Source organism: Tupaia chinensis, unplaced genomic scaffold (assembly GCF_000334495.1).
Source record: "Tupaia chinensis unplaced genomic scaffold, TupChi_1.0 Scaffold000320_1, whole genome shotgun sequence".
Taxonomy (NCBI): Eukaryota; Metazoa; Chordata; class Mammalia; order Scandentia; family Tupaiidae; genus Tupaia; species Tupaia belangeri.
In genome coordinates, this window is record NW_006159813.1 from 3,010,738 (window position 1) to 3,026,020 (window position 15,283).

General features: G+C 44.5%; 1 protein-coding gene across 1 annotated transcript in view; it reads right to left on the reverse strand.

Annotated features, from left to right (window-relative positions):
* CCDC60 (coiled-coil domain containing 60) overlaps positions 1 to 15,283 on the reverse strand; it is a 202,052-nt gene that overhangs the window by 95,603 nt on the left and 91,166 nt on the right. Inside the window, exon 2 of the mRNA XM_006151553.2 lies at positions 12,803 to 12,882. Within this exon, the coding sequence (XP_006151615.1) occupies positions 12,803 to 12,882 (80 nt within the window). The remainder of the gene's footprint in view (positions 1 to 12,802; positions 12,883 to 15,283) is intronic.

The window sequence follows — 15,283 nt, forward strand, 5'->3', positions numbered from 1 at the left end:
GAGAGGCACCTGATATATGTTCTCTAGGCCTTTTAGAAAACATGAAGTGGTTCTACAAGAAAGGTGATATTATAGACATCGAGGGAATGGGTACTGTTCAAAAAGGAATGCCCCACAAATGTTACCATGGCAAAACTGGAAGAGTTTACAGTGTTACCCAGGATGCTGTTGGCGTTGTTGTAAACACACGAGTTAAGGGCAAGATTCTTGCTAAGAGACTTAATGTGCGTATTGAGCATATTAAGCATTCTAAGAGCAGAGATAGCTTTCTAAAACATGTGAAGGAAAATGACCAGAAAAAGAAAGAAGCCAAAGAGAAAGGTACCTGGGTTCAACTGAAGCACCAGCCTGCTCCACCCAGAGAAGCACACTTTGTGAGAACCAATGGAAAGGAGCCTGAGCTTCTGGAACCTATTCCCTATGAATTCATGGTATGATGGGTATTAAAAATAAACAAACAATGGTGTATTTAAAAAAATAAATAAAATTTATCCCTGGGAAATCTGTCCCCAAATGGGGGTGAACTTGTTATACAAAATATGTGGATTCCAGAAGCAAAAAGAGTGGCTGGAATTGGGTGTTGTGGTGCACCATCCAACTCACCCTTACAGAACAAAGCACCTCATCCTGCACCTATGGAGACTGTTGCCTACTGAAGGCTCTCAGTTGAGCCCCTCCTTAGGAATTGCATGGGCACAAAGGTGAAAGCTCAAGACCAGCCCTGCACTACCGTGGTTAATCCCAGTGCTTTTAGAGCTGGAGTCCATGTGATAGGCTGTGGTTCAAATCCTGGCCAAGATGACTTGAAAAACACACCATGCAAATGTGCATGGATATCCGAAATCCTGAAGAGATGGAGAAATGGAGGAAAAGGGACTGCAGTGGGCATGACTACACTCCACTACGGAGTGCTTTCTCTCTCTCTCTCTCTCTGGAAAGTGTGTGTGTCTTTTGGCAATAAAAAAAGAAAAAGTAGAAAAGGCAAGAGCCCCTTGCTCAATGCAGGACAGCTCTGAAGGGCAGTCCTAGCCTCAGAGCTCCCCTGGGATTGGCCAAGGCCTCTTGTGGCAGCATCAACTCAACTCCTCCTGCTGCCCCATTCTTTGTCCTCACTCCCTAATAAACCACCGGAACGAAAACCTTCATCTTGGACTCTGTTTTCCTGAGAACCTATCCTATGACAGATATTAAACATCAATGGATTTTACATCCAGTTTTTTATTTTGTATATATATTTTTTCCATATTGGGGAGTTGCTCAAGGTCTACCACATAGCTGGAAATGGAAGTCTGTATTTTAATGATTAGGAAATGTTGAGCTACATGCATTTAAATAGGCTTCTTTACTACAGGCTTTACAGAGCTTAACAATCCTTCTTTGCACTGGAAATCTCCAAGATAGGGGTGCGGTTCACAGCACCTCCCAGACATATGTGACTCAGAACACTTCTTCATAGCACATCTTGTCGGGTGGGTGCCCTGTTCAACATACACAGGCAAACTGGGGAAAATGACTTGTGTTCTTATAGAGCTAAAATCCAGTTGGTCTCCTTAAATCATTAGCTCCCTCTGCTCGTAGCTTGGGGGGAACAGAGGTTATCATTACTGCAATGATATTGAAAGTGATAAAAGAGTAATTATTGTTATTCCCTGTCAATATTTTATTTTCTTGACATTTCCTTTCTGATTGTAGTTGATCTGGACTCTCCCATTGTTAAAGGGGGGATGTGAATGAATCCAAATTCAGGCCTGGGTGTCCCCATCTCTCCCCAGCTCTGGGGAAGTCACGTAGTGTGGGGTCTCTGCACTAGATCGTAGATAGCCTCTCTTTTTCTGTTGTGCATGTAAGCACACATGCACGTACGTGCAGGTACACACATTTAAACAGCAGGATAAATTATTCACCTAAGGATCCATTTACCTAGAAGTTTTGTAGGCAGTGCAGAGACTGAGTTAACTCATCCTCTTTGCCCAGAAGACAGATGTGCATGTTGTTTGTACTCTACTCAGTGAAGACCCACCCTCCATCTTCAGTGGTGAGGAGCATGTGTGTACATGGTCCGGGACCGCCGAAGGAAGGCTAAGGAATGCACATGTCAGACTGAGGTCCTTTAGCCAGGCAGAGCTGGGTGGGACTATGGGGCTCTGGATTCCCTGGCTTCACCCCTGCTCCCAGAGCATTATAAAGACAAAGGGAAGGAGCTCAGGCAGAAGAGAGGATTTCACATACTCTCATTTTGGTTTTTTTGGGAGGGGTTATTTTGAGAGATTTTTCCTATAGGGTGTGTGTGCTCACTGGAGAGATAGAAAGAGGCAGAGACAGAATGTGAGAAATTACCCCTCAGGGGGGATGGCCTCACTGCAATTCCTTCTCCATTTTCCTCTCAATATCTTGGGTAAGCACGCACTTATGCTTGGTGTGAGTTTTAAGTTGCCAAGTCTGGGACTTGAACCATGGTTGACTATGCGGGAGTACAGTGACATCATCATTATGCCATCTGCTTGTCCTACGTTGTCTCACTTTGTAAACACACACTCTGAAAAAAGGCATTGATCCCACCCTACCTGTAAGAAACAGGTTCCAAGAGATGAAATGACTGACCTAAGGTCTCTCAGGTAATAAGAGATGAATTGGATCTCTTTGCGTCCGAAGCTCATGCTTTTTGTTGCCACCTGAGAATATTTTCAGAAACTCTCATAGCAACCAGTATAACAGTAACAATAAATACCCTTTACTGATCACTCTTTCATTCCTAATCCATATCTGTTCCCACAAATCCCACAACGGTATGGAGAAGATCCTGTTATCCCTATAGCCCATGCCATAAGTACAGAAACTGAGGTCTGGAATGTTGAACTGATTTGCTTATGACTTCTTAGCTAATAGCTGGTAGAGTTGGGATTTGAACCTACAGTTGACTCCAAAGCCACCAGACTTCCAACTATATGATATGAGCTCTCCAAACCTGGCTATAAAACTGCATCTCTTGTCATCTGGGAAAGAATTTAGGAAGATAAAGTTTTGTGCTAATACTTACGTAGAGAAAGGTTGAAAAGCTCAAGATATTTTGATGCTTACCTCTGAAAACAGTGTCCTCTAGTTAAGTCTTTTTTCTTTCTTTCTTTTTTTTTTTTAATGTGAAACCCTCTGAGGCAGCCCTAGCCACAAGGAAAAGAATGAAAAAGGTATTGACCCTCAGTAGAGAGTGGTACAAGAAATGCAGAGAAGAAAACTTGCCCTAGAACCATGGTTAACTAGAGATGTTAAAGACACACAAAGACACCAGAAATAGAAAAAATGGGTAGGGCCTCTGGGTCACAACCAAGATGATAAAAATGTAATTAACTTGAGCAGATTCCTCCAGCCTATAGCAGGGACCTACCCTTCGGGTGTGTGGCTGTGTTTTTCAGTTCTGGGCTAATGACACGCGGTCAAGTTTGTCCAGTGGAACGTACCAGGGACTCATTAAAGTCCACCCGCTGGCGTGTGGTGTGGGGCCGACATGATGCTGTGGGCAACTAAGGTCTTTGAATGATTCACAAAGTGCAATTCAGAAGCCTTAACTCTGTCTGTGTTCTAAGTATCATTTAGCATGTAAATCCATGATCTGAAACACTTCTTGGGCTTCCAGGCAAGGTCTTGGGTCTGGGAGAGGAGGTGGTGGGAAGAACCAGGGTTGGATTTCTCAGTAAAGTTATGAGCTATCGACTGTAGACATGGGGGTCCTCAGTATTGAAAGATGAGGTTCAGAAGCTACTGAGAGCAGTCAGTAAATGTCTGACCTCAATAGGAATTTCTCCCAACTGTTTAAGTTTGCAGATTTAAATCCAGCCTTCTTCGTAAAGCGCCCTCTAACACTCTAGCCTTTGGATTGAATTAAAATGCCATACCAAGGGCTGGATGGTGCTATAGCAGTAAACTATGACATTCTTTCAGGCTGACCACATGGGAAAGTTCTAGGTTCACATCTGGCGGCTCCCCCATGCATGCTGGGCACATGCATGCCCATGATCCGGGGCTGGTTGAGGCTGGAGGTGGGTCATGGTGTCGACCTTGATGGGGATGCTACCTCTTTTTATCTCATACTCTATCTCTTTCTGTCTCTCTTGCTCATGGGAGAAATAAATAGACTTAAAAAGACTGCCATCATAGATAGTAAAATTTTCCTTTGATTCTTCTAATTTAATGGTGGAAAATATCAATAAATTAAATCCCATAAAGAAGTTCTACGCCACAGTGGTAGCTTCCTGGATCACTGGGCTGAGTGGATTTTTGAGACCAAACCTGGGCTTAAATGGAAAAAGTGCTGTAATCCATTAGTGATGTCTGCCATGGGCACAGGAAAGGAGGTTCAAATGGAAAAAGTGGGTTCATGCTTTGTTTTGACTGAAAGAATGTGGTGGAAGTGATGCTTTTACAGGTCCTAGCTTAAAGCTCCAGAGGTCTGGCATACTTCTGTTCTTTCTCAGGTATGCCACCATGAGAAGAAGCCCTAGCTATCTTGATGAAAGTGAGAAACCCTTGCTTTGGCCAATGCCATGGCAGATCTGTATATAGTCAGCTAACCTCTAAACATATGAGAGTCCAGCCAAGATCAGCAAAGCCACCTACCCAGCCCTCAGCTAATTATAGATGCACAAGGGGGGCCACCAGAGATCCCTATGACTATACGCTCTTTAAAAAAAATAACTTAAAAACCTTTTTTTTAATTACCAGAGGGCACATATGCTTACTAGAGAGAAAAAAAGAAAGAGAAGAAGCACCTCCTGATGAGGCATGGTCATTCTACAGTCCATTTTTCTTCTGTTTTTCCATCCATTAGAATTTTGGGCACACACACATGCCCACACTCCTGGTGTGTTTTTTCAGGCCACTGGCTGGGACTTGAACTGTGGTTGACCATGTGGGATCTGACTCCCAGTGCATGGTGCTTAACCACTGTGCTACAGATTGGACCACCATAGATTCCTAATCACTAATAAATGCTTATTATTGTTTTCTGTCACTAAGTTTTTGGGATGGTTTGTTATACAGTGATAACTGACTGATAGAATGACTTTAAGTAAATCTGTGACATTCTCTGGGTCTCACTTTTCTTATTTGAGAAATGAATTGACAGAATATTTCCTGCTTATCTTGGGGGAAGATTTTAAGATGTTATACAACTATAAAATTCAACAGATATTTATGGAATATCTACTCTGTGCCACCTACTGAGTTTGAACTGGAGACTGACAGAACAGGTTGGCTCTGCTGTAAGACAGCGTTAATACCTTCTTCTTCTAGCCACAGGCCAGTCACTAATGATTCTGAGTGAACACTCCTGACTGAGTGGCAGTAGAGAAGAGACAGGTTAGCACGCTCACCTGGAAGAACTAAGGTGATAGGCCAGCTATCTCATTTCGTAATATATTTTACAGATCTATATACAAACCATATACGTTGCTTACTTCCGCTATTAGGTTAACATACAGGGCTTCCCCCTTATCTTTAACAAGTAAGTTTTAGGGATGAACAAGATAATTAATTAATCCCGTCAATAAACACTTGGTCAGGACCATGACAGTGGACATGACAGTGCCCACGACATGAGAGCTCTTACATCCTGGTGACGAAGACGGAGATGGACGCAAGTCGTTTTAGCATGAGGATGCTGCCTTCTCCCTTATCTCCTACCACTGGTCCGGTCGCCAGTCCATGTCTCTGCCTCCAAAGAAATTCTGAATCTATCCACCTCTTCTCATTTCACTGCTGTCTCCCTGATCCAAGCCATTGTCACCTTTACCATAGCCTTCCAATTGGTCTCTATGTGGCGAATGGAATCTTTCACCCCCCCATAGGGCTCATGTGCTTGCCAGAGAGAGACAGAAAGCCAATGAGAGGAAAAGTGAGAAATCACCCCCTAAAATGGATGGTTATGTCTCAATCCCTTCTCCTAAGGACCAGCAGATGGCATAATGGTTACATTGGTGGACTCCCATGTAATCAACCACAGTGTGAGTCCCAGACCTGGCAGCTTGAAACTTACACCACACGCATGTGCATGCATGCCCTAAACCTCGAGAGGAGAATGGAGAAGGGATTGCAGTGTGACCATCCCCGCAGAGCGTGTTTTTTCACTTCCTGTCTCTCTGTCTCTCTGGTGAGCACACATGCCCTATAGCAAAAATATCTCTTAAAAAAACAAAGAAAAATCAGATCATATCTCCCTTGCTCAGAACCCTCCAGTGGTTTTCATTGCACTTCGAGACTAAAACCCAGACTTTTCATCTCAGCCTACAAGGCTGCGTATGAACCCGTCCCTGCCAAGTCCTTTACCTCTCTCACTCTGCTACAGCCACACAGGCCATCCTTCAGTTCCTCCAACATTTTCAGCTTATTCTGATTTTGGTACCCACTCACTTAGTGTTCTCTGAAATACCATACCCTCTTTCCCCTCTAGATTAATTGCTAAAGGGTACGTGCACTTGCCAGAGAGAAAGAGAGAGTCAGAGACAGAGGGAGAGAAAAGTACTCCTCGATGACACAGGGTCACACTGCAATCCTTTTTCCTCTATTTCAACATCTTGTCAGGATTTGGGGCATGCACACAAACACATGTGTCCAGGGTATTTTTCACGTCATTGCAGCCAGGATTCAAATGGCCGTGTGGGATCCAGCTCCCTGCACGGGGCTTACCCACTGCACTACAGGGCAGGCCCCAGATCTTTATGTGAATGGCTCTTTCTCACCATTCAGGTATGAGACCCAGGGTTCCCTTTCTAAACCACTCCTCTCTGAACACTCTCGCCAATGTAGTTAGCAGTAGCTTGCTCCCCATCACCAGGATCTATACACACATCACTCTGCTTTATACCTGTCCCCCACCTCCAATTGTTTGTTCACTTGCTAACATGTTTCCTGCCTTGACCTCATTATAATGTATGTCCTCTTCTCTTCCTCACCAAGGACAGGAGTTTTGTTCACGGCTGTGCCTTCCCTATATACAACCATGCCTGGTGTTGCCTTGTACTCAATAAATACATGATGAAAACATGAATGCGCAAAGAGGCCAAGGAGGTTCCGAGAAACGCCTAACACAATACAAGACAGAAAAATAGCTTCTTCCTGGGCCCCAAATTGCACCGTTGCTATTTCTAATTGTCTTGCTTCAGGTGTCTGCCAAATGCAGGTGGAAAGCAAAGCCTCAGCCCTCATAAACACTGTATCCTGCATAATCTATACCCTGCTGGGGTCTGCTGGGAGTGGGTGGGGGGATGGGTAATTCCTCACCATTTATTTGCCATGGCCTGTATCTAACTAAACTTTACCATGGGTGAATCATGACTTCAGGTTCAACATTTCGGTTGCCTTAGTTGCAGAGCTGTTTATTTTCCTTAAAACATTTGCAATAAAAAGCGCTGGCAGCTTTGGAGAAAAATATGTCATCGGCTTTAAGAGTCGACCAAGAACTGGGCACGTGCAGAAGCCCGGATTGTCGACTTCCGCCAGGAGAAACTCGGCAAGTGCCGCTTAGTGCCTCTGAACATCTGGCAGAACAGGCGAGGAGGAAAGCAGTTAGAGTTTTATTCTTTTTAGCACCATGTTAAATTGGCCATGAAACCAGGGACGGTGCAATTGAATTATAAGAGGGCTGAAGTATTAAATAAAAATCCAGGAGACAGTCAAGGTGTATGGCTCAAGGTGGGTTCTACTCTAATAGGAGGTGAAATGAAATTTAGAAAACAGTAAGTGGAAAAGACAACATCTTCTTTGCTAATAATCTGCCTCATTTAATAATGGGAGGTGGGGCCACAAGGTTTGCACCTCTCAGAGAGGTGACATCCCCTGGAAAACAGGGTGTTTCCTTCCGAAGGGAATCGCTGATTCCTCAAATGTCAACGGGACCCAGGAGTGTGGCCAGATGGAACATTTTATTGTCGTTTCTTGTTTTCTTGTGGGTGGCTTTTCTGTCTGGCCTTTTGCACACTGTCCTTCGTGTCCAGCAGTTGGACAGGCTAGGACTGTCCGGTGAGATGTTAAATTCTAGCTGGTTTTCAGAGCCATGGTAAATGGATCTGGCAGGAGTGACAGATTTAGTTTGCCAACTGGAGAGTGGCAAAAGAGCCATTGTCTTTATCACCTTTTAATCGAGCTTCTCTGTTCTGCTGGGCGCATGGGAAGTTCAGTGTTTGTCGTTCTTGGGGCATGCTCCTGGTGGTGGGCTGGTAAAAGCTTAACAACCGGCTCTCTGTAGGGGGTTAGCAGTAAGGTCTGACTTGTAGCATTTGTAGATTTCCATACTGTAAATACTCCATCATGGCCGATTTGGAGATGCCAGTGAGCACAGAGCTGGGAGGAAATTTGCCAACCGTTAACATTCTTCCTATAGTATTTCCACGACACAGGCACCATAACCATCAATAACTCCAAGAGCCCAGATAATTGTAAAATGTATAGCCTAATTAAGAAGAGATGAGTCTTGGGTATTTATTACCTGTGTTTTAATATAATTTATTTAATTATAAGTTTATAGAATCTAATTGAATTACTTTTATTCCCCCCAATTTAATTTTTAGCAGTAGCTGTGTTTAATAATTGGCTTGCAAATTTTCCTGAAAATTTAGCAGTGAGGGCTGGTTCTAAGCTGGCTCACCATTGCTGGTCCCCTCCTTAGATGGGGTTGAGTCTTGGTGTCTGAGACTTACAAAGATCAAGACATCTATTGGCATCTATCTCATATCAGCCACTTGTCTGCAGTATACAGATGGCTGTGGGGACCCTCATTTCTCAGGATCTGCAGATCCGGTGTGTCTTTGCAGCTAGGGAGCTCTGAGTTAGTACAATCTCCCTCCCGGCTGATGATATCCAGCTGGTAAGAATCAACATAGCTACCACGGCTGTGCATGGCCAGTGTCTGTGCTGACGGACAGGAGCCCGTGACAAACAGATGATTCCATATTTTGAATGTCACCTCTGATCCAAATTTCCCACTGCACCACTCTGTGAAGCCTGGAACATCCTCCAGGGACAAGGTGGGTCAGATATAGTTCCTGGCTGGGAGGCTCATCCTCAGCCCTGCAATCTTTTTTTTTGCTTCCTGCCACGGATGCTGCCCCTACTCAAGTAACTCTCAGCTTCTTGACCCCACTTCTCACTAGTCCCTGGGGCTTCAAGGTTCCCATGACATGAGCCTCAAAAGCACCCTACCTTGAGTTGAAACACCGTAGAGGTCAATACGTCCACAGAGTTCTGGTGGGTCTCAGCCATCGATTCTGAGAGCCCAGTTCACATGCCATCTCTGAGACAGCCCCATGGGTCCCTTGAGTTGGAGACATTGTCTGCAGGATTATCCCAACATGGACAGTTATGTTACTCTGCTGGGGCTGCTGGAACAGAACACTGGGACTAGGTGGCTTAAACACAGAGATTTAATTCCTCCCCACTCCAGATGCTGGAAGGCCAAGGTCCAGGTGCCAGCAGGGTTGGTTTCTCCAGGGTTCTCTCCCCTTGGTCTGGAGACAGCCGGTCACTTTCTCGCTATATCCTCACGTGGCCTTTTTCTTTCTTTTCCTTTTTTGTACATTTTTTTTTTGGTAGAGATTTTTGCTATAGGGCATGTGTGCTCTCCAGAAGGACATAGAGAGCCAGAGAGAAAGAAAGCAAGGAATCACTCCACAGGGGGGGATAGCCATGCTGCATTCTCCTCCATTCTCCTCTCAGGATCTTGGGTACGCATGCACACGCGCCCAGCGCAAGTTTAAGCCACCAGGTCTGGGACTCGAACCGTGGTTGACTACATGGGAGTCCAGTGACATAGCCATTATGCTAACTGCTGGTCCCTCATGTGGCCTTTTTCTCTGTGAGCACAATCCTGGTGTCTCTTCCTCTTTTTTGTAAGATCGCCACTCAAATTGGATTAGGGCTCCAGTTTAACCTTAATTACCTCTTTAAGGGTCCTTTCTCCAGATAAGGTCACATAGGAGTAAGAGCTTCAACTTGTGAATTTTTGCTTGGGAGAACAAGAGGGACAATTCATTCCCTAACAACTATTAGGCAATTGAAATGTTGTTGGTTCAAACTGATACATGCGCTAGGTAAGAAATACTCCTTTTTTTTTTTTTAAATTGTTCATTATTGTGTATCATTTCCTCATGTATGAAAAACACAATGTAAGACATCTCATTCATATGAATTTTTTGGAGAGATTTTTGCTATAGGGTGCATGCACTCAGAGAGCTAGAGAGAAGAAAGCAAGAAATCAGCCCCCAGGGAGGATGGCCACTCTGTAGTCCCTTCTCCATTCTCCTCTTGGGATTTTCGGCACTCATGTATATGCACCCAGCATGAGTTTAAAGTAACCAGGTCCAGGACTCGAACTACAGTTGACCATGTGAGTCAAGAACCCCAACCACTACTCCACGTGCTAGCCCCTCATTCATATTTTTATATTGATTATATTTTGGATGTACTCAGTTAAGAAAAACATATTATTAAAATTACTTTCAGGCCAGCATTGGCATGGTGATTAAGGTGACTGGATCGCATGTGGCCAGCCCCATGATTTGAGTCCCAGGCCCTGCAGCTTGAAAAACATACCACATGCCTGTATATACCCAAAATCCAGAAAAGAGGGAGAAATGGAGGAGAAAGAATTATGGCATGGAGGATGCTTTCTCACTTAGCCTCTTTCTCTCACTGGCAAATGTTTAAAAATTACTTTTATCTGCTTTTTACTTTTTAGTGTAGCTACTCAGAAACTTACACAATCACATTATGCTTCACCGGTCAGTGTCTGTCCAGAGACCCTCCGAGAGTGACACAGCCACCCTCTTGCAGGCACTGGGAACATCGCTCTCTAGAGCCCTCTCCTGGCCGCTCCCTGCCCCTTTAACCCATCTCCTTCTGGCTTTTGCACCCACCCCTGCCTGCCTCTTCTTGGCCTCCTCCTTGGGCTCAGTCATCCATTCACATTGTGCTATAGGACAGGGCAGGGCAGAGGCACAGCTGGCTGTGGGGAAGGGGAGCTTTTGGATGATGGAGGTGAAAGGAGCAAGTACCTCGCTGTGTCTTCTCTATGGTCCAGCTCAGTGTGTGTGTGTGTGTGTGTGTGTGGGGGGGTGGTGGCTAAGATGAGCAGATCTTCCCCCACCAGCCTTTATGAAGGGTCTTCCAACAGGTCATGGAAAATGCATATTCTGAAAAATCTATGCATGGATTTCTTTTCTTTTCTTTTCTTTTTTTACACCCAAATAAATTTGAACTTTGATTGCATTTTCTATGACTTTTTTTTTTTTTTTTTTTTTTTTGGAGAGACTTTTGCTATAGGATGTGTGTGATTGCTGAAGAGAGAGACAGACAGAGAGACGAAAAATGAGAAATTTCTCCCTGGTAAAGGCTATTCCACAATCCCTTCTCTATTCTCCTCTCGAGATTTTGGGTATACATGCACATACACCCAGTGTGAGTTTCAAGCCATTGGGTCTGGGACTTGAACTGCGATCGACCACTTGGGAGTCCAGTGCCTTAACCTCTAAGCCACTTGCTGGCTCCTATGACATTTTTGAAGTCTCCTCTTATTCCCCGTCTCAGCACATCTCTGGGTGTTATGCCAGGTCTCCAGCTCTTGCTCTGCCTTGAGTTGCTTTGTCAAAAGCCCCATTTAAAACAATCCCATCTTGGAATGTTTCAGGTCCCAGGAAGGAGTTGAGGGGAGAGGGTAAAAAAGTCCCATCTCATTACACAGAGACAATTAGAATATTCATCCTGGACCTGAGTTTGCTCACACCATCAGGGAGGGAAGGGACGGCGGGAGTGAGCTGGGGGTGGATCTGAAGGGCCATGCGAGGGGCACTTGATACCCATTAGTTCACTCAATTCTTCCAATAACCTCCTATTACTGTCATTTTATAAATAGGGAAACAGAGACCAGGGGAAATTAGATAACTCTTCCATTCACTAGCTGGCAGGTAGGGGCAGTATTGGAGACTGAGTCCGTCTGACTCTGGTATCATTGAGCTGAGTCTGGAGTGAAAAGGGGAAGTTTTCCAGAGCACATGAGGGTTCTCTGGAGTTGGATTCTAGTCCAAGAAGGAAAGCAGAGGGAATTCTAGGCAAGAGACTGACATGAGTAAGAGTGCAGAAGGGTCATTCATCAGTGTATAGTACAAGCTTTAAAAGTGAGCATGCCCTGGGACCAGCAGTTAGTGTAATGGCTATGTTGCTGGACTCCCATGTAGTCGACTGTGGTTCGAGTCCTGGACCTGGTAGCTTAAACCCATGTTGGGCATGTGTGTGTGTGTGCCCAAGATCCCAAGAGGAGAATGGAGGAGAAGGGATTGTGGTGTGGCCATCGCCCCTGGGGGGTGATTTCTCACTTTCTTTCTTTCTGTCTCTCTCTGTCTTTCTGGCGAGCATATGTGCCCTGAAAAAGCAAAAACCATTCAAAAAAAAAAAGAAAAAAAGAAAAAAAAAAGTGAGCATGCCCTTGGAGCTAACACCTGCTGTTTGGCATCCTAGAGCAAGATCCCTGAATGGGCACTGAGGCCCATTGACAGAATTGTTCACTGGGATGCTGCTTATAATAGCAAACTCTTGGAAACCACCTCTGCATCTCACAACAGACAGGTAAAACTCACTGGAAAGCCCAACCAGGAAAGGGATCCTGTCGGCTGCTCCATACAGAGCTACCATCCTGTGAGTCTTCTGTCCAGGCCTGAGGGTTGAGGGACATTGGTCTCAGCAAGGGCTTGTGGGCACCAACCCACACCCTGCTCATCGTTATCCAGCTGTCGGTGGGTCATTCCCTGCTGGGATCACTCACCGGCTTCGAATAAGGTCTTTTTTGAGGTTTATTATTTCCTTGCCCATATACTTGATGTTCTTCATTGAATTTTCTGCGTTCTGTTGGAAAGACAAGAAGCGAAAGTAGAAGCAGGGTTAATATACCTGTTACAGGGGCTGGCATGCAGTGTGGTGGCTAAGGGTGCTGCTGGACTTCCACATGGCCGACCATGATTCGAGTCTCAGACCTGGCGGCTCGCTTTCTCTCTTTCTCTCTCTCTCACTCTTGCTCTGTTCCTCTCTGATCAAAGTAAAAATAAATAAATAAAATTGAATAAAATAATTCTTTAAAAAATGTGTGTGTGTGTGTGTGTGTGTGTGTGTGTGTGCACCCGTTAGAAATGCAGCCAGGTTATACAAGGCTCATGGGTTCATCTGAGAGGTCTAGACAAATCTGAGGGTAGCAGAGTCCATCTATATATCAAGGAGGGGCCCTGTGGCACAGTGGACATAGAGTGAGGGCTTTGGAGATGGGCGAACCTGAGCTCAACCCTGGTTCTGCCTGGCGACCAACTGCGTGACTTTGGACAAGTCACTCAACCTCTCTGGGCCTTAGTTTCTTTAATACAATGGGGGAATCATCCTCACTTTGTTGTGATGATTGAATGAAGTGACAAATTTCTGACTCATAGCAAACATTTTAAAAATGGAAGCTACTATTACTAGCATTATATTTAAAATAAAGTACATACCTAAGCATTAAGCATAAGTATTATTATATTGGTGGCGATGACAAAGATTTGGAGAACTGAATCTCATCAATGTAAAGAGGCACATACGTCTTTTCCTCCCTTCTTGTCCCCTGCAGGATTTTATGACCAGGTCATGGGTTTTCCCTTTCTTTCTTGGTTAGACACCATGAAAACCTCACAGTACCGAACTTTATTAGTCAGAGTTTGACACCGGGCCAACATAAAGAAGAGGCTTACTATAACTAGGCTTGAATACAAAAGTCACTTTTCTCAGCCCCCAATTTGGAGAAACAATAACCAAAATATTATCTTGGTTCTTCTGCCATGAAATGAATTCCTACACAATAGGATCTCTTTTTAAGTAAAAAGAAGTACTAAGACATTATGGGGAAATGAACACTCTCAGATAAAGCTGTGAGAATACATTCTGACGACTTGTGGAAGGGCCGTTCATCACTGCATGTAAACGCTTTCAAAGTGAGCATGCCCTTACAGCTAACATCCACCGTCCAGCATCCCAGAGCAATATCCCTGAATGGACACCGAGGTCCATTGACAAAATTGTTCACTGGGATGCTGCTTATTATAGCAAGCTCTTGGAAACCACCTCTGCATCTTGCAATAGAAGACAGGTACATAAACACGTAAATAATTATGGCACATCTAAACAATAGGATATCGCGCAGCAATGAAATATAAAGATAACATCACAGTGTAAGTGTATTTATTGCTGTATACAATGCTTGAGTTTTTTGAATGAGAAGGCATGGGGACCAGCAGATGGCGTAATGGTTATGTTGCTGGATTCCCACTTAGTCTCCCCCAGCATGGGTTTTAACCCTACCTATGGGTCCAGAACTCGAACCACATCGTCGACCGCGGTTCAAGACGTGGACCTGATGATTTGAAACTCACACTTGGTGCATGTGTATGTATGTCCCAAATCCTGAGAGGAGAATGGAGGAGAAGGGGTTGTGATGTGGCCATTGCCCCAGAAAAATCATGCAGGGAGGTGATTTCTTGCTTTCTGTCTCTTTTCGTCTTTTTGTCTTTCCTTTGAGTGAACACACCCTATAGCAAAAATCTATTAAAAAAAGTTGTAATGTGATTCTGTTTCTGTTGTCTGAAAAATAATCTTTGTGGGCATACAGATATCAAAGATATGGAAGGACATAGCCAGTCCCGTGTCTATCATCATAGTGGAACTTCCTTCTGGGGGTGGGTGTACAGTGGTTTCATTTCTGTTTATTAGCTGATGTGAATTTTTTTTAGTAACTTTGCAATAAATATGAGTTAGTGACATAATAAACAGAGGGTAAAGGTTAAAAGAATGAAAGTCAAAGTGAAGTTTGACAGGGGCCAGCAGGCAATATGATCTTTAAGGCATGGACTCCCACATGGTCGACTGCAGTTCAAGTCTCAGACCTGGCAGCTTGAAAAATGACACCAGCCATGTGTGCATGCATGCCTAAAATCCCAGGAGAATGGAGGAGAAGGGATTGTGGTGTGGCCATCCTTCTGGGGGGAGGGACGATTTCTCATTTTCCCTCTCACTGTCTTTTACTGTCTCTTTCCAGTGAGTGCCACGTGCCCCATGGCAAAAACCTAAAAACAGAAATAAGCCCAGAGAAAGTGAAGTTTGACCAAGGCTAGTTGGTAGTACTGTCCTGAGTGTTTTCCAAAGGGTGGGAGTAGGTTGGGGGTGTGCTAACAGAATCGTCCTAATATGGACGTGTGGGAGGAGCAAGGGTGTTGTCCTCTCCAGTCAC